The sequence below is a fragment of the Athene cunicularia genome, assembly GCF_003259725.1.
Source record: "Athene cunicularia isolate RWA chromosome 10 unlocalized genomic scaffold, athCun1 chr10_part1, whole genome shotgun sequence".
In the NCBI taxonomy this organism is placed as follows: Eukaryota; Metazoa; Chordata; class Aves; order Strigiformes; family Strigidae; genus Athene; species Athene cunicularia.
In genome coordinates this window covers 3,897,361-3,925,017 of record NW_020799112.1, presented here as the reverse complement: position 1 = coordinate 3,925,017, position 27,657 = coordinate 3,897,361, and the positions used below count along the sequence as shown (strand labels likewise).

Genomic DNA, 27,657 nt, shown 5'->3' with positions numbered 1-27,657 from the left:
AATCACTGTCTTCCTTTAGAATGAAATATTTACACATTATTTAAAAAATGAGAGTAAGTAGCCCAGATCAGAAAGTTCAGTATTAACAAATGTCAGTCTGTGATGCTGTGCATACAGCAAAAATATGACTAAGAACATCCTCAAAAAATTAAATAGCTTCACAGGCAAAATGAACAGTAAACCACAGTAAGAGGGAGAGGTATCAAGTCTTCCATAAAGATTTACTTGGATGAAAGCAGCCTCACAACCTTGCCACCTTCTTTTCCTGAAACTGTTAACTCTGGCTGAAACAGAAACCAAATCAGAGAAACTACATGTTCTCTTCTCAGCTCTGAGACTTTTTCCATTTACACCCTCATTTTGCAATATAGCTCCAAAGGTTAAAAAACATGTTGCTGAGTTAACAGTCAGCGGCTCTAAACTAGTGCTTCAGCTAGAAGGTGGAAAGAAACTCTTCTTTAGGTGATGTCACATCAGGAGCTCTTAAGCCTAAGGACTTCAGAGCTTAATCTTGTGACCCAGCTGATGTCCTGGACCTGACAGGAGAGGGAAGATACCATTTCCCTTGAAGTCAGGGATGGAAAATATCTGCCTTAAATATACACATCACTGTCTTCAACATCACAGAGACATCCTGATAACATGAGTTCACCACGTCACAAACACAGATCAAAGTATGTGTTTAAACTGAGCAACTGGACGATCGGTCTTCCAGTACTTGGTAGTCTGGTCCTTTAAATTATCAGTATTGTCAGTGATCCTTCTCTCTTTTATTTTCTCTTTACCTAAGCTATAACAAGCTCTGTACATTTCACTTAATCCCTCTTTTTACTTTCTTGCCCCATTGAGTAGCCATCACTCAGGTCCTTCCACTCATTTCCTCAGCTTCCCAAAACATCACAAGCTTGGAAATGAAAAATAATTGTAACAGTAATTCCAATGGCTGCAGTGGCAAATATCCCTCTCTGCTACTTTCTCAGGAAATGACTGGATTGCACAGCATCCTCAGCTTGGAATTCTCAGTCAGCAGTTTACTGCTGTGTTGTAGAGGCTTGTGAAGTCAGTCATGGCACAGGACACTTCTGAAACTACAGTTTCTGCTGAGTCTTCAGATCTGCCTTCAATTCTTCGCATTTGATCTCTGTTCTCTACCAGATCTATAGGTACAGTACAGCCTTTTGATTGATTAAAGGAAACTCTACCTGACCCCAGCAGCTTCTATACAGATAACAGTATAAAGAAAACATTTTCTTGGCTGGAAATATATGTAAATAAAATATTTGAATACCTCCTCAGCTGAGCCTCACCATAACGATGATATGTGTCTTGTTCTAAAAGAGTTTCTGCTGATACACTTGGTTAGTCAAGGAATGCCTGATACGTTTCTAATGTATAAAAGACATTCACATTAACTTTGTCACATATCCCCTCAAGATGCTGATATTTCTCAGGGTTTACAGGATTAACGTCCTCGTGCTTTATTGCAGAATAATTTTTTTATAACGTCTTTTCTCAGAAATATCATTTATGAAAGAAATAAACTGTTCTGTGTTCTGCAGGACACTTAAAAGTTCTTAAACACCATTAGCATTAAGATTATCAGTCCATATTTTGATCTACCTTAATTCTATCCTAATGTTTTGCCTTATTTATTATGAAAATAGAGTTTATTTAAACAGTCTGACTGCAAGCTTTGTTAATCCTCCCCAGTAACTTCTGAATCCTTTGGAGAATTCAACAAAGAGGCAGCTGGGTATAAAAGAGTCTGTAAGTGTTCCACTTCATAGAAAGATGCAAAATAATTCCACACCTTTACAGACATCAGAAAATCTACATAGATGAGCCAGTCTTCATGCCTTACCTGCAGCAAAAAATTGAAACTAAACTCCTTCTCAGGTATCTCCCAACTAATCCGGAGACACAAGTCTGCAGAAACTAGAATTTACTATTCCAACATTCTCAAAGCAGCTTACAATCATAATGGATACCTGCTTGCAGTCCAGACAATTGTTGGATTATTTATCTTCCCCGATATTAGAATTTATGTGTTGTTATCAATTATCACCTAACAGGAACGCTACCAACTTAACAATGTGTACGAACAACGATTATGAAAAAAACCTTTTTTGGCTTAGCAAACATTTACTATTAGACACAGTTAACCCAGACCACTGGAATTTGGGAAAAAACTAGACCTAAGTTTTAGCTTCAGCCTACTCTGCTTGTGGATTTAATACTGAAATAAGATCTCCTCCCAATCTGGAAGTATCTTATTTTGCTGGCTGACTCACTGTAATTTCTTAAAGAAGGTCTATCCTTGTATTACTTAAGTAACAGCCTTAACTGAAAGTTTATGTAGACAGTTTTATTGTGTGAAAAAATAAAGTCGTTATTGTTTTCAAAAGGTCTCTTTAAAAACAAAATGTGCAAGAAAAAACTGTCTTAAGATAGCTGGGTTTTATCTACAGATTACTAGGAAGAAAGTCAGCAACAAAACCTAAAAATATCAGTTATAAAAAAACCCTGATTAACAGTGGATCAAAGAAAGACTGGAGTATTTAATCGTTTTAATTGGTTTTCTGCTACTAGCAGGAACTGTACCACGGTAACATCCTCTAGCTCTCACATTCTCAGCACCAAAGATCAATCAATGTGTTTCCACGTATATTTGTAACATGTATACAATATGTACACACATTCCTACTCAGACAGCATGGATCCTTGCTATAAGCTTGTGAACAAAATGAATTTGAGCTTATAATAGATCAAAATATTTTCCAGAAGAAACCACACAAACTAAAATAAAATTAAAAAAAAAACCAAACAACAAACCACCACAACAACAAAAAACCCCACAAACAAACAAACAGACAGAAACCATTAAAAGTCATTTAGCTCTTAGACTTCAAGTTAGGAGAGAACTGGAATACCCTCTAGAAAAGTAAACTGAATTGGGGTAAAAAGTCATCCTCCAGTGAGCTCTCTGGTAAAGTACTTGTGTCTGACGTTTCTGGTAGTACACTACACAATGATATCCTAACAAAATATCTGAAAAGATGCAAGAGACTATCCTTTTCTTAAAACAATACCTGAGAAAGTCCGGTGCTTTGGAGATCATGTTTTCAAAATCTGCAAATCCTAGTTTCCCATCACCATCCATGTCAGCTTCTTCTATCACTTTCTCACAAACTAGAGTGATTTCTTCTGCTGTTAGCTCTTCCCGGGTCAGTTTATTGAGGGTTTTTTCCAAGTCTGATTTACAAATGAAGTTATCTGTGTTAAAATCTAAACAATAAAAGAAGCAAAGAGATCACCAACAACTCTCATACTCGTTTACTTCAAACACAAAAGGCATACAAAAGCATCCCAATACAGTACCATAGATCTTAAAGGCATAGATTGCTTTAAGCTCTCTGGGAGCCATTTCACTGAGCACAGAGAACATATCCACAAAATCATTGAAGCTGAGGCTTCCCTCTCCATCTTCTGAGAAAGATTCCACGATCCTTTCCCTGAAGGGATTCTCCTGTGAAAAACAGAGATAGATATATTTTTTAGTATTTGGAAGATCAAAGCAGACTCCCTGTTAATAAGTATTTAATTCCATGGTTGGCTCTTTGAAGACAACTTTTTTTTTTTTTTCTTTCAAAATGCACCTAAAAATTTACATTTGCATGCTTTAGCAGAAAGTGTCAGTAGAACATGCTGCTGCAAAGTATCGCTTCTTGCCCAGATTTTTTCAGCCCCATTGTTATTCATTCTCTCTAAACTGGTGCTCATCTCGTTTCTCCTGCACGGAACACATGCTTTACAAATGTTAAAGGTACTAAGAGTCTGAAATCATTTGCACGAAGCAGGTTCCTGACAAGGTGTCAGACTGAGTCAGGAGGGTTACAGCTCCTACGGTAAGAGCAGGGGATGACAGGAGGGGAAGGAAACCAAGAGACCAAGGTGGAAAGCCAGTGAAACAAACAGGGTCTTTATGCCTTCTGGTGGCACCTGACTGAAGGCTGGAAGAATAAATATTATTTAGGAAACCACTTTAAAAAGTCAATATCTGCATTCCACACCTGATTCATGTGGAGCCATCAATCAACCATCAGCCAACCATGTCTGTTCATTAAGGATGCAAAGTCACATCCCAGTAGAATCTTGTAGAAAAGTCATTTTCATTCTGATACACACACCAGTGTCCAACTGCTGAACTGACTACAAATTCCAGAGTATTAAATGAAGTTTCATCTGCACAGGAGATAAACCTAAGATAGTTTTCCAGCACCCTACCAACCTAGCTGGTGCCAAGGCTACTCTGAATAAGATGGTATTTTAAAACCATAAACACACAAGCAAGCATAAGAAAAGCTTCTTTACTACTCTGAAGTCCAAACCAAGTGTTTTTATAGTAACAAAACAACATCTTTCTCACAGCTATATAAAAACTCAAGATGAATTTGTAGCTATGTTTATAAAACTGGGAAAATAATTCAATTCAACTGAATATGAATAATACAAACATTTGGGCTGTAAGCAGCATCTCATCAAAGCTGTTCTACAGATCTCACTCCACAGATTAACATACTGATCTCCTATAAATGTAAACAGCTTTGGTGACATATGTTCATTATTTTTAATATACATGAAGCATTTTATCTGGCTTTAAAAGAAGCAGTATTGTGAAAGCTCAGAGCTCAATCATATACCCATTTAATTTATTCTTTTCTGTAAGTTTAACTAGCTAACAGGTATTAATAAGTCATCCAATTATTTTAAATGAAATTTCATAAGACAGCTACATGTGAGAGGAAAATGACCAGAAACTTATTTTTTAGTTTACATGAATACTTTCTTGATAATTCACACATAGAACAGATGCATCTATAGAACACGTTTTCTGCATACCTGTGGAGACTAAAAATATATAAGCATCATCTACAAAGCAGAGTTATGTGAACAGACTGATGTTTTATATTTATGTAGTATCTTTCACCTTAAAGGAACATCAAGTACTTTACAAGAACTGGGCTACTTACCACTAATCTGCAGCTAGCTGCCTCTTAAGTGAAATTCAACAACTGATAAGTGGTGTGCAGCAGCTTACAAGAGCTGAAGATAAAGATCACAGGGGGAACTTGGAAACATAATGAAATTTGTCACCCTCCCAGAGATAAACAGTTAAGAAAAATTTTGTTGTACCCTCAAATAATCAAAAAAATTTAAGGATTCTTGTTAAAAGACAAGCATAACATACAAAAGCTTAGCTTCTCCAAGTGAAACTTGAGGTGTGACTATATAGATGGATATTTCAAAGAACATCCAGTTCCTGGAAAGCAACTTCCCTTTTTTGTTCAGGTGACTGGTCAGTGCATAGATCAACACTACAGGATGACCCTCTGCAGTGTCTAGTTCCAGAATGCAAGTACAGAGAAACGGTCAGATATTTGGGTACAAGGCATGGATTGATCAAGGCCATACCACAGCCATGCACATTTGTCAAGTCATGTCACCTGGCAAATTTAAGAACAAATTTCAGTGGCCATCCCAGATGGAACGTTGAGAAACTTTTTCACAGAAGCTATACTGGCCATTCACATCCTCAGCGAGCATAACTGATTCTATCAGGTTTTTATTTGATGGTAACAAAGCACTCAGGATACATCAGCTACCTAATGAGATATCTTTGGAGTTTGTGTTCTAGGACTTCTTCCATGGTAGAAATTAGTTGGAGTCTGCCAAAAGGCAAATGTCCATCTAACAACAAACCGTAACAGTGTGCGTGTCAATCTTCTGAGGACAGGCAAGATATGAGAAAATGATATTGAAAGCATAATTCCCTGAGCCAATCAAGATTCAAATTCACTACTAAATGCCAAGATCTCTCCAGTCTTTCTGGCTGAGACAATGGCCAGAAATAAGGCTGTTTTAATGGACAGGTGAAGTAAGGACCACAGAGCCGTACGCTCAAATGACAGCCGTCATTAAAGCAGTCAATACCACATTCAAATTCTCCTGCAGGGTTTGATGACTGAAGTAATTCCACAATAGGGAGGGTGCTTACAAAGGGTAGCAGATTAACAAGCTCACTGTGCTCTGAACTGCATATATAAGGCTGAGCTCACTGTTCAGATGAAGACAAACCAGGCCAAATAAAAACAAAAATTAAAATAAGTAAGAATAGAAAAGAGAGATTCCTGAAAATAAAACAGCCTCAAAAAAGCATCAGGGCCACAACTCTCAAGAGCCTCAGAATGAAAAACACCACCCCAGAATTAGCCAGATGGCTGAAAGAAAACCATTGTAAAGGGATACGTTATGATCACTCACATCACGTGTATGATCTGTAGAGGAGGGACAGCAGATGTGCGTCTGTGGGTACTGCTAAGACTAAAGTATCTTACTTGAGTGTATGGAAATATGTCTGTTTGTGGTACGAATATACATACAGACCCTCAGCAGAAAACAACCAATTCTATTTTTTCAAATTGTCCCTTTATTAATAAGGTAAAGTAAGATTAATTTGGCCCGCTTTCTTCCTAAAAGCACAGTGAAAATTGGTGTGTCTGTTGAATGCTTAATAGTAGACTGCTAAATACCAGAGTGGATGAGAAAACATTTCAGAAAAATTGTCAGTTTTATTTCTAAATTACTATATTGCTTTCTTTGGAATGAACCTCATCAGAACTAAGTGTCAGGGTAATAGTTGTAAACTGACATCTTAGAGATGGCACTGGGTAACAAACAGCGAGTGCACAGATGCAAATATTCCTATCAGCAGTGAATTTCAAACCCAGGACTTTCTGCATCAGAAATGCTAGGCACGATCTCTCAGACTGAATAAGCATATTGGAGTTGCATAAGATGAATTATCTATTTGGCGTGTGAGAGATCTTGAAAATACAAGTAAATTAACAATGAATTAAACGGACCTAAGACACTTAAAGAGTTACAAACTAACTCTTTTGCCAAACGGATCTCTAAAACCTAAATGAAAAATAAAATCTTTCCTCATATTCATTTCTTTTCTTTAACTTTCTCATATTATGTGTCTTCAGGCAGTATATCTGTGGCTTACACAATGGAAAGTATTAGTTTACCTTCACAGATACTTTTCACATCCTTCCTGTAATTTCATTACCTCTGCTCTAAAGAGCACAAATTAGGGTTCCATCATATTTAAAGGAAAAGCCATAGGGGAAGGGACTAAAGGGGAAAACAATACTGTTCATTCCTAGATAGTTTTCCCTTAGCACTAATTGTTTAAAAAAATAATACTTTTAAAACTGGAAACTTACAATTGCCTTGTTAAAAAGCTTTTTCTGTTCTCCACAATAAAAATGAGAGGGGAGACAGAAACAATAAAGAATTGCTACAGCTAAAACGTTGTTGTTTTGCAGATTGATGCTGCTGTAGTGACTTAAAATAATTCTCCTAAAATGTGCCATCCATCTTTTTAGCGATCACTTTCTCAGACGATTTTCTATACATTTTTGAATATCATTTGCATCTATTCCATCATACATACTTGTAACATCATACATAACCATTAGTTTTCTTAGAAAGATTGCAGCTAAATCTTACGAAGTCACTTGTTATTTTCCCCTGTCCTCTAGCCTCCATCATAGGCTCTAGGGAAGCACCGGGTTATCCTTTTGCTCTATCCGTTTTGCAGCTTGACAAATTAATTTAAAGCACTGTATCCTATTTTCACAAGCTGACTGCCTTTCAGAAATAAGAGGTTGGAAGTAAAGTTGTAAGGTAAGTCAAGATAACTAAGCTAGAGATGCTGGACAGTCGTTACAGAATGCTTCTCAGTATTACATCCACAGAAACATGATGATCATTTTCTCTTTTGTATTTGAACATAAGTCCCCAACAACATTAGGGAAGATATTTAAATGCACAAAGCAGTCTACTCTGCAGACTACTGAAAGCCAGAATCCCTTTGGATGCTTTAATCAGGACTTGTTCATAACTGATCAGAAGCAAACCTTTCTCAGATTTCAGGAGTTATTCCTAAAAAAACAGATATGAACTCTTATCAGACAAACATTAATATAAAAATGGCTAAATTGTTCATTACCAGACCTCTGCAGGAGAGGCTGGTACTTTGGAAGGGAAGCATAGTAAGTGCAACAGCAAATTAATCCCTGGAGCAGATAAAAGCACATTTCTTTGTTGTTTGGGGTTTTTTTCCTTTTCTTCTTCCTCAAAACCAGTAATTTTTTTTCATGTGTATATTATTATATTCATGTCATCAAACGTCTCTGCAGTGCCTACAGGGTACTGATTAAGAATACTCTGCACAAACCAAGGTAAATACAGCTAAATAGATATATTTACATCTTAACATAATGATCACATTATTCTGTCAGAAAGCAGAAATGTAAGACAGTTCAGCAGTGAGCTCTTTACTGAAGGCTGCACTACGGTCATGGCAGCCAAATAACCAAAGATTCTGGCTGGATACAGAACTGCTTAAATATTACAGACCGTAATAGTATATCATGGAGATATAAAGCATTTAACAACTGATTCACTAACTAGAGCAGGAAACTGCAGACAATGCTGGTGAAGACCACCAAGCAGGTACATGTCTGGAGTTCAACTGAGAGAAAATGGCCCTCACTTACTACACGTGGAGGGCATACAGTTGAGACACACAGTTAAAAAGAGACTTCAGAGAAGCAAGAATGGTCTGAAAGGAGTAAAACATCCCATCATAACTAAAAACAACTAACAGGATAGCCAGAGAAGAGTAACAATGTGCTCTCTCAGGCGTCACTGCCTGTTACTTGGAAAGCTTTGAAACTGGGGACTCACTGAAATCACTTCTGAAATTCCATCCTATTAAAACTGTAGGAAGTGGTTTCATTTTATTTTGAAGCAACTCGTATACATTCGTGTTTAAACGTGCCAAAACCAGGTTGCTAACGTTGGTTCTGAAATGTGTGATCAGTTCGCTGTTCCCGTGTGTCTGGCCTTTCTCCCGACTGATTCCTGCGCCTGCTGGTCATTCTGTTCCAGCGGCGTGTGGATTTATGAACTACCTTACTCACTGCTGCAGCTAACGACAAGGCCCGCGAGGATCGATGAAGTTACTGCATGAGCCAAAAAAAGGGAAAGCCACAGACTGTAAAGTGAATGAAACAAAACCGGTTCCCCTCCAGGAAGTCCTTTTATGACCAACTCCTGACAGCAGAATTGCTCTACGCTAGAATAACCAGAGACAGGCCACACACCACTGGGAAGACTCACAACGAGGGACAGATGTGTCACAAAGAAGATGGCCACACACCCACTTCCACTGATCATACGTGATCTCTGTCATCAGGTTACGTTCTCACATCTAGCTGTGTAGAAATGACAGGGATAATGCAAGTGAAATCAGTTTTGTTTTGAAACAAAATCACTTTCGCTTTCTACATGGTCTCATACTGAACAGCATTGCGACATATTTTGCAATATTAACTGCTGCAATCTCATGGTGCCCATATGCCCTAAAGTTAATTTATTAGATTATTGCCTCTGTAACCAAGATTGTAAAAATTACAGAACAGAGACCGCAATGAAAGAGATGGAGTAAACTACCTCTCTGTTAACTTCAGTGTAATGGTAGACCTAATCAACTTAAAGTATCTGCTCCTTCTTTATTTATTTATTTCCCATCCTGACTTTCAACTTTTAAGGACCATGAGTTAGTGAATAATTCATTATCAATTAAAGTGAGTGACCATCCGCATTCTTTTTCTTTGAAACACAAAAATCCTGGCTCAAAACATTAATGTGTGAGGCAAAGATCTTTCTTTATAGTAGCAGAATCTAATTTAGAAAAGTGCATTATTGATTCTATCCATTTGTCAGAATCTGCAATGGTATTGAGCTCAACATTGCCAGGAACTAGAAATGTAATGTGTATATGAAAAAAGCCAGGTGCATTGAAATTATCACTAATTTTATTAGAATTCAATAGACATTTAGTTCATTTATTTCTATTTTAAGATTTAAATGTTGGCTTGTCTTCACCTTGATGAAAATTTACTGAAGAAAGAAAACACCATAACAATTTCTTTAGCAGTGTGGTCAAGTTGCAAAGGTTAGGGGTTTTTTTTTTCCTTACTGTATGAGCTGGAGTTACTACCTAGATTGCTGGAAAATGAACTCTAGGGGAAAGATTTTCTTCCCCTTGTCCCCATCTGCACAGGTAATTGCAAAATGCTCCATGACCAGGACTGACCCGGTTTGTAACTGAGATTCTAGATGGCATTTTAGTATCTTCTAGTGTCAATGTTTTGAAAGACTTATGGAGGAAGATCTAGTATCCTCCAACCAGTATTTTACTGGAAACAAGATCACTAGCTATGGAAAGCACTTTCTCTACAAACTGCTAGAATTCCTGAAATAAAATGAGTGGTTTCACAGCCCTATTTCTAAGGTTATTCCACAGCCTTATGAGACTTGGGAGGGAATTATTATAACTGACACTGAATTTTGTCCTGCTATTTTCATAAGATCAAGTTCCATTACGCTGGAGACCTCTTCAAAAGCAGGGTCAGACAGCCTCACAGACTTGACGTGGTGCAAGAAGTCAGGTTATGATCCACTTGATTTACGGAAGTCTATTATCATTCCCACCTAAGTTCGCTAAGGTAGCGAGATGTGCTCCTGTAACTTGAAATTTAATCATGGTCTGGTATAAAATTTCTGGTTTGTATCTCAGCTTAAGTACCAGGCTGTCTTGTAAGTATAGTAGTCTTCCATCTCTGAAGTTTTCATAGAATGAGCTGTTCCTTAAGTGTTCAATCCTTTATCACTGAAGCTGAAAAGAATGTTTGTGATTATCATTTCTCACTTTCTTTTCTGAATTTAGTCTTGATTTTTCACACAGCAACTATCAGCTATCTGACAGTTAAACTCTTCAGAGTCACATAACTGAGCCAGAGAATTTCCTATTGTGCTATCACGATCCTAAAGATAATGACATAAGCCTTAAGGAGTACTGATTGTCCACACTAGAAGTGCCAGTATAAGCACCTAAGACACTACAGTGAGGAATGAATTGCAGACATGTTAGAGAGATATAAAGCTACTGCAGTAATGGATGAATGAATCAAAAACCTTTGAGGATGATACGTTTTATCATGAAGGTAAGAATTCAATATTTCTGCATAAACAAAACCAGCAGGTGGCTGAAAACAATTAGAATACTTCAAGACATTCCCACATATATAGACATTGTGAAGCCCATGCTCTTTCATCCTGCCAGCTACTAAAAAACCTGATTATTTTATATTCATGTAGATAAGCCCATTGGTAATTTTGTTGTATTGTATTCCATACAGCACTACCTGTCATTGTCATGTACAGCTGTCCATCCAAGATGACAGCACTTCAGTAAGTCAGGCAAATATTCCTGTTTCAAGATGAAGAATCTTCTTCTTTTGTACTAGCTGCTAAGCTTCAAGTGACCAGTTCCCTGCACCTGCTAAGAGCAGGTCTTTTGATTAAATCACCTCAGACAAATCTCGCTGGTGCATTAAGGATAAATCCAACAGATCTAGGGATTGCTTCTAAAGGGGAAAAAAACACAATTATATGGGAACTGTCATAATTATCAGTCCATCCAGCCCACCAGTCTAACTGGGACCAGTAGCAGATAAAGCAAGAATTTAAAACAAGAAGGAGATATACACAGTGATCCTTCCTATAGTATATTCTGGGATTATGCAATGAGCATTTCAGGGACTGTCTGAGATATTACATCCAGATCATAAAACTTAATAGCAATCTGTGGAATTCCGCTCTATAAGAGCACTTAAATATTTTTTGAAGACCAGTGTTGTCTTTGCCATAAGGTCTTGGGGCAGTGAGTTCCTCAATACATTCACAGGTTATGTCAGCTGTCTGTAATTTCATGTAATACTTCCTCATCCTTGTGAAAAGTAGTGCACTATTCTCCTCTATTCACCTCTTGCTACCATTCTCATCTGATCCCATGATCTCGTAGGTAGGACAAAGACGACACACAGAAAAAGCATTCTAATTCCCAACTTTTAGCCCCATTAAGTAATATAACACTATACAGAATACAGCCTACGGGCCTAATTAGGTCTGCTTGTGCTCTTAACTTCTCACAGGCTACTGATTTTGATGCCTAATTATGTCTTACATCTAATTTTAGATAATCAAGTCTGAAATCTTTATTGCTATCTCCAAACTGGACTCCATTTGAGGTAACTAAAATTTTTGCAAAGTATTAACTTTGCGTGTTGCCTAATTTCCTTATTTGCATAATAAGAAAAACAACACAAACATTTGTGTTATATACAAAACTTATGTGAAATATTTATACCTGAATGGTTTACATACAGTAAGATATTTTCTGCAATTGAATGAACTGAAAAGAACCTTTTGGCAAGATCTTTACACCCCCTGTTTTAAAATTCCATTAATACTTCTGTAGGTGCACTTTTTTCATCATTAAGTAAACAAGCACATAGTTTCGGCTCTTTCATAGACATTTCAATACATTTAGACACTTACTGTTGTTAAACAATAATGTTTTCTTGAGTGCTGCTGATACTAAAAGTTCATATATAAACAAACCTTGAATAACACTACTTTCATACCCTGTTCCTACTTCACACTGTGTAACATAATGGGCAATGAAGAATTTTTTTTTTTAAACTGCAGTGCCTGCACGATTTAAACATCATTAATTTTATTTCAGGTGAGATAAGGGAGCTCGACTTTGCAAGCTTCAGAGGAGGGAATTACATTTATACTCGTGGCAGTCAAGGACACATACTTGGAACATGCACACAGCTGATATGAAACTATCCTGGACCTGGATTCTAATTGGGGCTGGGTTGTGCAGTTTTAGGCATTAGAAGGCAGAATAACTTTCAACCAGCTGATGAAAGAACCATTTTCCAAGTCCTAGGAACAACCTGTAGCACATCACAGGTTTCAGTTTTGTAACTATGTAAGTAACAGTGAGGTATATGCTAATTTTGTTCCTGTACTACACAATTTTGTTAAGGAAAGTAATTAGAAAAACAGCTCTACCAAAATCCTTAACTATTAATATGTTCAATAACTCAACACAGGTGCGCTATGTTGATGACAGTGGCATTTATGGCTTTTATGATAGAATTAATGATGTCTAAAGTTTTCCTTGCATTTTTATATTTATAAAATTTTTTTAATTTATATTTTCTTTTTTATGTGTAATTTTGAAATTAAAAGTTTCTTCTTGATCTACTTTATTACAGGGACAACTCATCCTTAGAGTATAAACACTGGGATTTTGATGAAGAATCCCATGCTTCATGTGAAAAATAATCCTAAATAATTTCTCAGTTTCTTCAGAAGCCCAAATTTTTAAGATGTACATAGGTATCTGGTAAGTCAGAGTCATAACTGAAAGATGAAAATTTTTCAGAGATCTATTTAAGTAAATGCTCATTTGTGTTTAATCAATAAAGTCTCCATTTATATGAAGTGCTGTTCAAACACTTTTTAACAAACATTCTTTAGAGTGAAATGTACTTCTTTTTCAATAATGGTATTGTCACAGAATCAAACATGCACTAAGTGTGGTACTAAAGGAACAAGGAGTTCTGTGAACTTGCAATGCAATTGAAATGTCTTTCACTTTATGTTAACTTCCCCCCCAACTGAATTTACACAGCAATGCTTATACCTTTTTTCCAAATATTCAGTAACATTAAAGAAGACTTTCTAAATCATTAAAATAAAGTACAAGACCATCTATTGCAAGTTTTTATGGCATTGCTCTTAAAAAGCTTAATAATACTTCATGCAATAGTTGTTTCTACATGGTGGTTATTTAAAGATGTCAGCTAATTTGCAAACAAAAAAACAGACTGAGAACAAAGACAACATAATGCAAGGAACTGTTTTAAAAAACATATGCTAAAAATCCATGTTAAACCACATTCAATTGTTGAACTGATAAAATAGTAAAAAGAAACACAGTCTCAATTTTTTTTTTTACTGATTGCTTTATGCCTACTGCTTCTCTCATTCTCCCAGTTATTTGGATTGTCTCTCCACTTCCTACCATGTCATCACTTCATGAAAAATGAAAACTAATTATTAAGAAAAACAATACTTATTGTGCGCTTGTAGCTAAGAAGGAAGGGGAAAAATCTTTTCTTTCAATTAGCAGTGTTCTCCACAGCTCTGGCAAATTTCCTAACATCACACTCAGATAAGAACTGGTTTCTAACCTGCTCTTCACACAGAGATCCCACTGGCTTCTAATCGCTATATACAAAGTGGAAGGATTGTTAAATTTAATTTTATTTCCTACTCATTTTGTTTAATATCTATCCCAACTATCTCCACAAGACAGACACCCACCTAAATATTTTCCAGTTTCTGGGGCTGGTTTTGCCCTTGAACAGTAAGTAACAGGACGGGGAAGACCGCAGAATGCCACATTGCTTCAGGATATCAAACTCACTTGGCAAAACCTCAGTCAGATGAGCTATATATAACTTAAGATACAGTTTGTAAGCAGTCAGAAGTGATACCTTTAGCTCAGGCATGTTTATTATAAGCTGCATAGGTAGTTTAACATCTGGGTCCTTTGTATAGTCCATGGGCACAACGTTTGGTGCCATTTCATGGTATCGGCCATGCAACCTGTAAACAAGCAGAAAAAAAAAAAAAACAACAGCCAATAACCATTTTTAAATAACCAATTCCATTCATACAGTAATCAGACACAAATTTGTCTTGCAGCTCTAATTGTTATTATTTTTAGTGCACAAGTCTGAGCCCATCAAATTCCCATCTTTTTGAAAAAAAGAGGGCTTTGATGCAGTATCCAGCATAACTGCTCCTAAGGCCAATGTGTAACTCGAGGTGCGTAACTAAGCAGTGTTTCAGGCTACCCGTATGTAACATTTAAGCACCATATAGGTATGTGCACAAAAGAAGTAGGCCTGGACCAGTGTACTAACGCTGTTCATGTAATCCAGGGATCAAATCGCAGTGCAGACTATTGGTTGCTCTGCACACACAAGGAAAGGTTCTTGTTTAACAACTCAAAGACTTTTTAAACCAGACGATATGCAACTCTGATGCTACAGACAACAGTATCCTTGGGAGACCTTACTTCTGAACTTCAGAAGCCCTTTTCCTGTCAGTGCCTCACTAACATAGCAGACTTAGTTTTACGATTCTAGCACTGGCTGACACCAGCACACAGACCATTTTCACTTCATTCCATTTCACACGGGTTTGTTCCATTCTTGGCGTGGCTTATTCATCAAATCAGCATATTTTAAAGGCAATAAACAAGTGTTTTTCCTGAGAGACATAAGTCAAACATTCATAAACCTCGTTTCACTCTCTAAAGCTTGTTTATCATGCTAACAGTATTATGCTGGCAGTTTTCTAAGGGAGATGGGAAAAGAAGACTCAAAGCCCATGAAACATCAGTGGTTCTAAAGCTTTAGAAGCTGAATACCAGTAAGTTATAAAAACTGTCTTGCTCTCATGCACAAGCTGTGCAAAAACTGCACAAATGTTTCTACATTACTTCCAACTGTTAATTGAATTAACAAGTGTTAATCCTATCCTTTATTTCTTGTCTCCAAATACTCTAGTGAATGAGTGCAAGAGCATAGCCCAAAAACCAAGAGAAAACAGCAATATGTAAAGACAACATCAAATTAAGCAGGATGTAAATTTTAAAACTATCTTAGCACATTTGTTCTCACTGGGATGCTCACTCAAACTTGAGGTAGAAACATTTCAAGTAAAATGGGTATCCAATTCAAACTCACCAACGGATCTCAAATTTTGAGTGCTCAAACTGCCTGGTAAGTAAAAACATTACCTGTCTAGAAGCAATTCATATCTTGGAGAAATTAATTCTTCTGATTTTCTAATTTTACTGATTCTAGTGATATCTCATGCTAGCGGACAAGTATCTAGAATCCAAGACTCTGTCAAGTATCAGCACAAAAAGGCTGGAGAAGGAACACCTGTATCCTAGTGCTCAAAGATAAGTCAGAGATCAATGTATTTAGCATGAACATATGACCCGCCAGCCCTCTATGAAATACTGTATGTGTCAAAAGAACCCGAAGGAGGACTAGGTAGCTGCTGTTCACCAAAAACTTGAAAAATGTCACGTACTATAAAATGTAATTTTTATGTGAAAATTTTGTCTTATACCTAACTCATAAACTGCTTAGGGCAGAACGTGGTCATTTTGCTGTGCCTTACATACTAACACAGAGCATTCTGATCTCTCATTAGGTCATACGTACTACTTATATGTATGAAAAAGCTATATTTATTATTTTGTGACTTATTTTCATTTAAAAAAAAAAAAAAGCCTGCCTGCTCGATAGGTACACCAACAATTACAAATCGAGAGTAACATGCTGTAAACAGCAGAACATAAACAAACCAGTAATACAGGAAGTAATGCCTCAGCAAGCCCTTCTTTCCAGCTTTGGCTTCAGCAGCCCCTCAGTCTGCCTCACAAGCAACTGAACTACCTCAGATTCATGTGGGTAATTAACTCAAAACCTAGGAGAAAATAATCTACAGGATCTCTTTTCTCAGCACCTCTTTGGTCATCATTATGACATGTCACAAGAACATCAGAAATGGAACACAGAAACATGTTTTGTCTGGATCTTAGGAAACTAATGTCTTTACACTGTGCAGCAATACATTGTGCCATACAGGAAATTAAATATCCACTAATCCAAGCATATTTCAGCTGCTTACCACAGCTACCCTGTCATTTCATAAATACTGTGTAATTCAAGATGCAATAGTAATTTCCCACTCCAGCAACTGATTTCTCAGTAAACAGCAACTACAAAAATGCCCCTAAATACATCAGAAAAAAAACAGCTTAAAAGCACTTAAAGTAAACCTTTCAAATCAAACATCCATCTAAGGATTTTTTCTTTTAAAGCTAGAATACTGAAATTCTGTTCTAGTCTTCTTGAAAATAAAGCATTTGTCACTGGAGCAGTGTGACCATCGTGGGCAACATTTCAAAACATATTAGCTGTCAATGCTGCTTATTTTAACTGCCAAGATTTTCTTCTCTGCTTCCTCTAGTATTGGACTTTTCTGTCTTTGCTCTGTCTCTTCCAACAGGACTATGAATACAGACACTGAGTTGGGCATCTTGGAGGAATTCTCCATAATGTCTTTCAGAAGACACAGAGTGAAATTATCTGTGTTTCATAGTTTACTAAGCTTGTTATATTAATCTAAAATGCAAGCTATGGAATTTCTGTTAGTGTTCAAACCAGAAATCTTAACAAACCTCTTGTTTGTAAAAAAAAAAAAATTAAAATCTGGGTCAATTTCTATGGGAACAAACACATGACAGAAGTCTAAAAATCTTGTGGGAAAGTATCTGTTACTGAAATACAAGCATATCACAAGAATAAACAAATGCCTGTTAATAGTAGCAAAAGAGACAGCCACAAAAGTGTGAATTTAAAGTTACTTTAAACTGGGAATAACAGTGCCACAGTAGAGACTGAATACTAAGATAACAAATAAAAAGTACTTATTACAGGTACATAAAGAAGCACTTCATTGTCACTACTGTGACTCACAGTGATCAGAACTGTTTTGACAGAAATATTAAAGCTTCTTATGATGCTCACTGAATTCTGTAAGAAGTTTTGAAACAGTATCTACAGAGCAAGCAGTATTATTCTGACACAAGAAATATGCCTGTAAGGCACGACAGATTGCAATGCTGTCCCAGATGTCATTTGCTGTGAAGCAACAATCTTATTTCAGTGATGGCGGCTTAGAGTGTCACCGAAACCCGGGATAAAAAATATCGACACCAATGTGATGCAGATAAGCAGACACTTCACTACTGACAGCCGGACGTGTAGGGGAGTGCTCTCACCAAAAACACGTGCCAGGCACCAGAATCATACACCTTCTATAGAACTTACTCATACATATTCATTGTCTTCATGCATAAGCATACAACTTCCAATAAATCATTACCATATTCTCCTCCTATTTCCGATTCTGCGCAGTAGAGGTTAGAAATGTCTAGAAATGGTTCTGGGGTGTAATGTGAGTAGGTGGTCCCCGAGTCGGTGGTCGCGATCTCCCGCTGCCGGAATTACCTTTTGCTTAAGGACACAGTTTTCTTGGCAGGTACCTGCAAGCTGTTACGGTTACTGCCCTCAGTTCCCATTAATCCTGGACCTCGACAACTACTTGCATTCTTCTAGTCCTATGTATGTATTATAAATCAGGTTTTGCTACCTAGGTTCTAACCGTTCCTACCAAACAAGTATGACCAATCCCCTCAGCCTTGGTACAGGGCTGTACAGGGGATTTTAGAGTAGCAGTCGGTTGCTAGATTCAAAATACAATAAAAGTAAAATAAATGATTTTTACTAAAATATCCCTTAATTCTATACTTATATTAAAATCAAACACAATTTAATTTCAATTGATAATAAGATCAGTAACAAGAGGGAGAGAGATGAAAGAGAGGGCACAGCCACAGCTCTTACCAGCTGCCCACCGACGTTCCTTTTCTCTGGACAAAGGTTTAGTCTCTTCATAACATGCAATATCAGTGCAAAGTAAACCCATCATTTCTTGCTGACAGAGTTCACCATCTTATCCGCAGAAATGAAAAAACCCTATTTATACTGAAGTTAATCCAGACTCTCCAGTAGCGGAAAGGAGGATCTGATATTTCAACTGGAAGGTAGCGTGTTGTTAATTGCAAAGCACTTAGAGAGCAGTTAGGTTTTGTACTAGATCTCAGAACTGCCTTTCTTGTCCCACAGATACCAACTAATTTGCATCTTCTAGTGTAAGGCCAGTTCCTGTTTTACTGTGGACAAGGCACCTATAGCACGTTCACCTGAGGGCATCACAGTAAGTACCATTACCCAGACTGATGCATCCTCTCTTGTTGTGCTTCTCCTACTACTTCTGACAGAGTTTTTGCAACTCCTTCAAGAAATTTATACTATCCTAGCACATTTTCACCTCTGTACAACGTAAATACACTAATTTCAGAAAGTACCCCTCAGAAGGGATTAGGTTTTAGCTTAAAAACATTGCCAAAGGACACAGAATAAAAACACATTCCTTGAGTTTCCTGACACAGATTATAACAGAACTAATTCCTCTTTGCTTTTCTTACAGACGGAAGCATTGCACTGAAACACCACAACTGCTGACGGAACTCAGTGTTTAGAATCAGAAAATGAAATGCATGCCCAGGGGCAGGAGATGGGGAAAACCAAGCAAAACCACCAACTCCCCATGCCAAACATCTTTACTGTAACATATATATCCCCCTGCCTATACATGTTAATACGTGTGGTTTCTACACCTGTGTTTTTTTCAGAAATATCCACAGTGCAGACAATATTTATTTTTACAGAAACCTGTTAGGATGGTATGTTCCCAGTTCATCCATTCAAACTTAAATTTTTTATCTCTGCAGATGAGCAGAAAGGAGTTGCCAGGGGCTAGTAACTAGACAGCCTTCCAGCACAATGTCTCAGGCTCAGCAGGATTCTGCTAGAATTAGCAGGAAGGCAGATGAGGGACACAGAAATGTGCAAGTAATTAACAGCAGATTTGAAGGCAGGTCTGATATCCTGTTCTCCTCCCACTAACTCTTCCATCAATTCATCAAATCTCTCAAAGATCTGTAAGTATAAGAGCTTTCCACCTGAGTGGATTTCACACTGAAGCATCCAAATGAGTCTGTAGGAAGTGGCTGCGATCCAACTCCTGCAAACTAAATTGCAGCAATAAAATAGTCTTTCACATGCTTTTATCTACAAGGATCCTGCAACTCTATTTGTGATAGCCTCATATGGCATGATTAGCTAATATCACAATGAAAAAGGCCATAAGATTTCTCTCGTTTATGTCCCACAACCAACATAGGGTATTCTGCACAAGCTCCATTGCCCTTTATAATAAACCAAACAAAATCCCCAATCAACTGAACAACATTGAAAAATAGTTACACCTTTTCCCACTAAAAGCTCTTGATGCTGGAAAGTTCTTCAGGGACACCATGCACTGTTTTATGACAAACTGGACTGCCAGTCTCCCAAATGACCAGATTTTGTAGAAAACAGGTTTAAAATATATGAGAGCAGCCTCAGCTTCTTACGGGATTCTGAGAAAGCCACATCTCAGCAAAACACAGTCCCTTTTCCATGAGTTTCAGCAACACTTCTGTTTACTTAAGTAATTTACATTACACTGGGCGAGTACTTACTTCTTGGCAAGGAAAATGAATGTATTTCTGATCAATTATTCTATAACACAATGTAAGGATCAGTAGACATAAGGATTATTTACACCCATAAAGCTCCTGCCTGATTCAATACATCACTACATCAATTTGTCATACCACTGCCACACTTGGACCAAGTACTATGACCAGTACTGTGAGGCAGACTCAGTAACCATCTCCCAAATGCTGCACTCGCTGGCACTGCACAGATTATTGACTGTTCTGACACATCTCTCAGTGGCATTTATCACTAATTGTAAATGGAAAATAAACAAACCTCTGTGGTGAAGGATCTAATATTTCTCCTGCTCTTATAGAAACAGAAGGCACGTCAGGTGACTTGAACACATCGGGAGCAGCTGTGACCTAGAGAGGAAAGGCTTTTTCTCCTTTTACTCAGCATGCCCCTCAACAAGAGTAGTACTTGGAAATAACCAAAAGCTGCTTTAGCTGTCTCCTCTTGTCACAGCAACATTTGTTGTCAGGATGGTACAGTGTGCTTCCCATTTGCTAGTAGCCATGGTTAGTAATTGTGTTACTAGCTATAGTTACTACACATATGGGACAATTACGAGGTTTTGAAGCTTGGTCAAGTGGGACTTTGAAGTGTGGTCAGTATGACCAGGGGTCATACCCCCTGAGCAGGGGTCTTTTTGACATGTGAGTGTGGTTTTTAGTATTATAATGAAGGCAGTTCACTTTCAGGACACTGAAAAGTTAGTTTCATTGCCAAGTTAAGTGAATAGTTGCTTTGCCAGGTTGTCAAATAACTTATCCTCAACACAATCTCAGATGTTCTCTTTGTGACCAGAACATTCTACGTATTTCCAAGGTTTGGAGATCAAAGCCTCTTCTTTATGAATTTATCATTCTCCATACATGCGGTAACTATAGCTACCAGCATAACCATTAACCATGGCTACTCACAAGTGTGAAGTATGCTCTATCAGCATGACCTGACCAGAGACTGACTGTACAGAATGGAATATTCTCTCAGCAGCAGGTCCAGAGCAGCATTCTGTTGGTGTTCAGCTGCACTTTCAGTTATTCACTACAATCAAAGCTACAGGCTTTTGGCATCTTTGAACAGAACAGCTGGAGAAGGTCTCCTTGTAACATGCAGAGAAGAATTCACCACTCCAGAGAGCAGCAGGAGCACCGACAAGTCTATCCATAGCCCCAGAAACGGACAGATTGGAGGAATCTGCCCTTCTGAGCTCCTGGAGACATAAGACAACTGGAAGCAAAAGAAGCAACAGCATTCAAGATGGGATTGCACAGACTGCAGGAAAGAATGCATCATGCTGATGCAAAGACACAGATGTGAACTGCTTTACAGCTGATGCTAGAGAGGCTGTAGCCTGCTGCCAATGCAAGTTGTTGAGGTGCATGTACTCTCTTGTTCTACAGTGCTGTTAATGCAGATGGACAAATGCATGATCAGAGAGCTGGGGAACAGGTCCAGACAAACCTGTATCTGTAAGTCTGTCACACACAGAGAAAAAGTTGCCATAGCTCAAAGAGAAGGAGGTTCTTTAATCTGGGGCTGGGAAACTGAGGAAGGAGGGGCCTTACAGGCTGCCTGCAACTGATAAGGAAAGTACTTTCAGGGTCTCAGATTTATGCCATATATTCACAAATTGCTTTTCCAATAATATTTAAATGTTGCACATGGTAACTAAGGCATAAATCTCGGTGCTACATCAATTCCTCAGTGAATTATTGCCTCCAATGACTGCAAGAGTTTAGAACTGTCTAAGAGAGAGAAAGGAGTCTACCATATAAAGCTGAAACCAAAATGATAGGAAACTCAGTGCCACATCTGAAGGTGGCAGCCAGGAATGTCAGATAGAAACTGGAACCACAACTCACTGAATTGCCACGCTTTGACAAAAGGATAAAGAACAAAGAACAGTGAGAAACACAAGCAGGAAGAGTAAAGGTAGATAAATGAGCCTTCTGCCAGCTTTTAGTTAAGATCTTGTGTTCTTTCATCTCTGCAATGCAAAATGAAGCAGCACAAATTAATTCAAGACAATACTAAAACTCCTAAACCATGTGCAGTAAAATAAAAATAAAAATCCTGCATGAGAAATGGTTTTGGCAGATAAATTATAATAATAAATCTATTCTAAAATATCTAGTTATACTTAGGAAGGCTTTGACTTTCAGTACGTGTAACACTGCTATTTACAGAATTACACAATGCATACTAACTATAGATAAAAACAGTTTACAGTATTTTTCCTTTCTTTAAGTAACTCTGAAAAACCTGCTCACAGAATTCTTTTCTGCTGATGATTCAAGGAATCACAGAATGACTGAGATTTCAAGGGACCTCCAGAGATCATCTGGTCCAAGCAGGGGCACCTAAGAGATGGTTGCCTAGGACTATATCCAGATGGCTTTGGAATATCTTGAAGGATGGAGACTCCACAACCTCTCTGGGCAGCCTGTTTCAATGCTCTGTCACCCTCACAGAACAAAACCAAACCAAATCAAACCAAAGCTTCTCATGTTCAGACAGAGCCTCTTGTGTTTCAGTTTGTACCCACTGCCCCCTGTCACTGGGCTCCATCTTCTTTGCACCCTCCAGATCTCTGCTCTCTCAGCCTTTCCTCATACAAGAGATTCTCCAGTGCCTTAAGCATCTCAGTGGCCCTTTGCCACACTCTCTCCAGTAGCTCCATCTCTCTCCTGTACTGGGGAACCCAAAACTGGACACAGTACACCAGTACTGTAGATTCCATACAGATGAACACTGAGAATGGTTTTGTCCCCACCTGAGCCTAGCAAAACAGGTGCAACCTGACTAAAATATAATAAAGGGAACTTTTATGGTACAGGCAATGCAGGAATTGTTTAGAAGCCTTTTTTTTTTTTTTCTTCTCCATTCATAGAGGATGCAGAAATGTAACTATCAACAAGAATAAAACCATAAGTAACAAGAAGATCAATAGCAGCTTCAGGATCTATGTTCCTCCCATACGTAGTTTCTGGCACAAAATTCAGGAACATTCCCAAGGGTACAGAGTTCCCCCAAACTTCATTCTCTTGGCAGACACTTTTTTTTCCCCAAAGCTGACAATATGTGAATTTCCCCTTTCTGCATACAAACCTCAAAGTTTTTGAAAGATGGGATGTGTTAGAAAAACAGGAGCTGTGTTCTAACTGCTCCCTCCATCTGCACAGCAACTTGCTCCACAGGGAGGGAGATGCATCTGAAGCAGTTTGCTGCATTTGCTCCCTTATAAGGAAGGCTTTCCAGACACTTGGAGGAAACCACTGCTTATCTCCCCAATTTAACTCTCAGGCAGGTTTCAGATTTAAAATCCAGCATATAGTTGGACTGGCTAGAAGTGCTCCTCTGCACCTCACCTTTCAACCGTCAAAAACATGCCAAGAAACAGGCAGAGAAGAGAATGCAACAGAATTACTCATTTTCTTCTACAGAAAGGTTCAAAGGTTTGCTGGCTGTCCAGATGGTGCCCTGTTTGGTAATTTAGTGCCATCTTTCCCCAGCAGTTGTCTAGCCACTTTAAGTCAGTCTCAAGCTATATAACTTTAATTTACAGATGTTGTGCTTTTTGGCTCAGACAGACATCCAAGAACACCTGTGTTTGAATGCTTGGGTATTTGCCAAGTTGTGCTAATCTACAGGGAGAAATAGAAACAGATGGGCTGGCTAGCAGATAAGCATTATTACTGGAGTAAAAGCTTGTCTGCTAGAAAATCAGATTTATAAACCTGAGTAAGAGAAATGCTGCCTTGTGAGAGACAACTCAACCATTTGTTCCTTTTTGCAAGAGAGGCACGTTATATAACAGATTCACTGCTATGAATAATGTGGGGTTCTTTTTCTTCATATAGCATTTTTTCTGTTATTCTTATTTCTCTCTATTGGATGTTTTCCAGTACAACAAGTCTTTTTGGAATGGTGATGCCCAAAACTGAACAGTTTATTCCTGCTAAGGACCCAATAATGCTAACTGGAATGGATTTTTCCCATTTTATATACATTTATGAGGTTAATGCATTACAGTTCCCTTTTTTGCCAGAGCATCAGAGGATTTAATTTGTTAATATTATGCTCACTTTGCTTAGATAAACTAACCCCCACCCCCAATTTTTTGTTACATTGCATCCCGTGCTTGCAATTTTTTTCAGCTCAGTAGTTGACTGTGTGAATTGCCTGTTGCTCATTTTGGATCTCGTAATTTCTCTGATATATTGAGCACTGTTGAAAAGGCCAATCTTGATCTTCGTAGTCTCTACAACCCTCTTCACCTCAATATTTCTTACCATTCTTACAAATTTTTAAAGTATGCTCAATAGTACCTTAGCCCAGAGGTTAGAGCACTTACACAGGTAGAAAATTACCAGTACATACAGGAATATGTAAAAGGCTTTACAAAATAAAATTATGTTGCATCTGTTTCTTTCCTCTTATCCACAAAAGCAGCCACTCAAAGGAAGAGATTTGCTTTTAACAAATCCACAGTGGCTGTCTCTGAGTACCTATTATGTTCTAGGCACTTATGAACTAATTACCTACCAGTGTGTTCTGGCAGCCTTCCACACACCAAAGTCGTGTCCTGAAGTTATACACGTTGGTCTAATTTCCACATTCTCCTTAAGAGAAGTGGGGCGTGTTTTCAAAGCCCTAACACATACCTACCAATGAAAGCAGTAAGAAAAATTTGTCAGCCGTCCTGTAAGTATTTTAGATAATGTTTTGAGTCAGTGATAACATAAATATGTCTGTATTACCCAACATTCTTTAACATGTTCTTGCCCTGGGCCCTTGAGTGAATCCTCTTAGTTGTGTTAAGCACTTCTCAAAATTAACCATCTTTAATAAAGATTTAAGAGTTTTCTGGTGATAAATAGCTATCAAACACTGATAATGATTTACAGTTTCTATTTTTCCCTTTAACCAGATATGCTTGCCTCTGCTGCAGTCTAACTTTACTTTTTTCCTGGATCCATTTTGATTATTCTGTGCTTTTTTTCTTATTCACTTTAAATTCATAAATTCTACTATTCCCTGATAATTTTCAAATTATCCACGCTCAGATTATCAATCAAGAGAATGTGTCCTCAACTCCTTTGACCGCAGCCTGTGTTTATGTTGACTTAAGTTGATGCTGGTACCAAAGCCTTACATACTAAAGTTAGTCTAAGACAACCTAACATCTTAGTGGTACTGAAATGCTCAGTCTTGCTCTCCTCTCCTTTCCTCATTTTCAGTTGCATTTGTTCGCTCTAGCTCTTGTGCTAGCTTTAGCACTCATCTGATCCCTCAGAGAGCTGATTCAGCTCATTAAATCAGCAGAAAATAAGATTTGTTGTTGTTTGGGCTTTTTGATGGGCTACTTTTCCTGTAGGGACAGATAAAAACACTTAGCCCATTTCACCTAATTGCAGTTTCACGCTGGTTTACATCAGTTTAAATCAATCTAAATTGGAGCTGCCATATTCATCCCTTCATCCCCACCTACAGAACTGTGCCACTTCCCTTGTGTCTTCGCAAATGGATGGTGAGCCAGCCAAGGTGGCCGACTTCAGCCAAAACAATACTCCCTTTTTTTGTTTTTGTAAGGTTACTCCTTGCTGGATTGTCTCACTGAATTTTGCAGCTGCCCAAGAAATTCAGTCCAGCCTAAGCAGAACTGGACCTGCACTTCCTTCATATCACACCTGAGAGCATTCTGCAGCACATAAAGAAACGACAACAGTGCTTACTTCCCTCTTAGCTGGGGTGGGGACATGCGAAATCAGTAAGTGCTAATTAACGAGGGGGTCATAACCCATTTTATTCCCATTCAGTAGAACTTCACCTCAGACATACAGAAATACCTCTTGATTCTACTCTATTACTTAGGGAGCAATCTGTATTCAGTAGTTTAAATACAATAAATAAATCAATGCTGTTGATCGTATTACTATCTGCCATATCATAAACTGATTATGCACAGAGGTTCAGAAGAATAAGCAGAAACATCACACTGTGAGGATAAAGCAGAAGTGGAAATACAGTGATTCCAAGTAACTATTCCTCCTCCCATGGTTTTAGGCTTTTACAGAACTACTCCCATGATTTTATTCTTCTAAACATTTTACAATCAAACATTAATATTCAGCTTTGTATAGTGTACTTCTCAAACAAAGCACCTATTTTTCACCACCCATTAACCTAATCTCTTACCCCAAGAATATCTATTTTTCACAATCACATTTTAATGTTGCATGATTTCTTTTTGAGTATTTTTGGGTTTGCTCTTTTTGATTCAGATAGGGTGCAAAGTCATGCAGGCAATGGCTCCTGTATCGCCCATATGCAGAAATGTTTTCTTTAGCCTAACGTAAATAATGCAATTGAGTCTAAGTGCATGCTTTGTTCTCTTCTCAGTAAATAGATTGTTTCCTTACAACTTCAGTTATGAAATACAAAATATATTATTTGGCTTTCACAGTACTCAAGTTGAGGTCCATTACCTGTTTCTTACTTGAAGAAGCTACAATTCTATTTCAGAATAAATTATTGCAATTTTGGGCATTATCATTGACATCACTCATGCCCTTTTATGTTACTGAAGAGAGAAAAACAAACGAAGAAAACCTCTTTATTTACACTTCTGTGGTTTTTTTTATAGAAACAGCACTTACTAAAAATCCATCAGGGTTGTTTTAACTTAAATACTATTGGCCACATTCAACACTTCACTGTTTTTTAATTGTCCTTTTTAAATGACCAGGTCTACCAGATGACAATAACATCTGTCAGAGATACCATAAGCCTCAAAAAAAATATTCAGAACAGCTTTTTCACTATGGTAAAAAGTAAAATCTACAACTAAGATCACTTTCAGAACACTGCATGTAAAACAGTTCAAATTATCCTTATCAGGCAGAGTTTGCAATCTAAAGAGACAAGACAAAGGAAATATTATCCTCATACTTAAAAGGCACAAAAATATTAGGTGCAGATAACAGACAAATTAATTTGTTTTCAAAGACTCTCTGTTTCCCTAGGCATGTTTGTTTAGGTAAGATTAAGACACTTGTTAGGCTTCCTACGTAAATCATTGATAACCGAGACTCAAGACCTGCAATAGACACTTGGGCAACTCCTAGAATGTGCAAACTAAGATGAGGTGGACTCGAACAAAAGGACACAGAGATCCTGTACAGGGAGGCTGATTTTGGTGATTGAGGAAGAAGACACCTGGACTTCACAGCCCATGCTCTGGGAAGAAGGTCAACTAGCCAACACAGTGAAGGAGACGACTTACTTCTGCCCTCAACCACCGAAGACCCTCACTCTATTTTTACTACACGTG

General features: G+C 37.8%; 1 protein-coding gene across 3 annotated transcripts in view; it reads right to left on the bottom strand.

Moving 5' to 3' along the window:
* CIB2 (calcium and integrin binding family member 2) overlaps window positions 1–27,657 on the bottom strand; it is a 52,725-nt gene that overhangs the window by 5,111 nt on the left and 19,957 nt on the right. For all 3 annotated transcript variants that reach the window (XM_026855744.1, XM_026855742.1, XM_026855743.1), the window contains 3 exons: window positions 14,556–14,667; window positions 3,379–3,526; window positions 3,090–3,285 (listed from right to left, as the gene is read on the bottom strand). In XM_026855744.1, coding sequence (XP_026711545.1) covers window positions 3,090–3,285; window positions 3,379–3,526; window positions 14,556–14,645 — 434 coding nt within the window. In that variant the 5' untranslated portion in view covers window positions 14,646–14,667. The remainder of the gene's footprint in view (window positions 1–3,089; window positions 3,286–3,378; window positions 3,527–14,555; window positions 14,668–27,657) is intronic.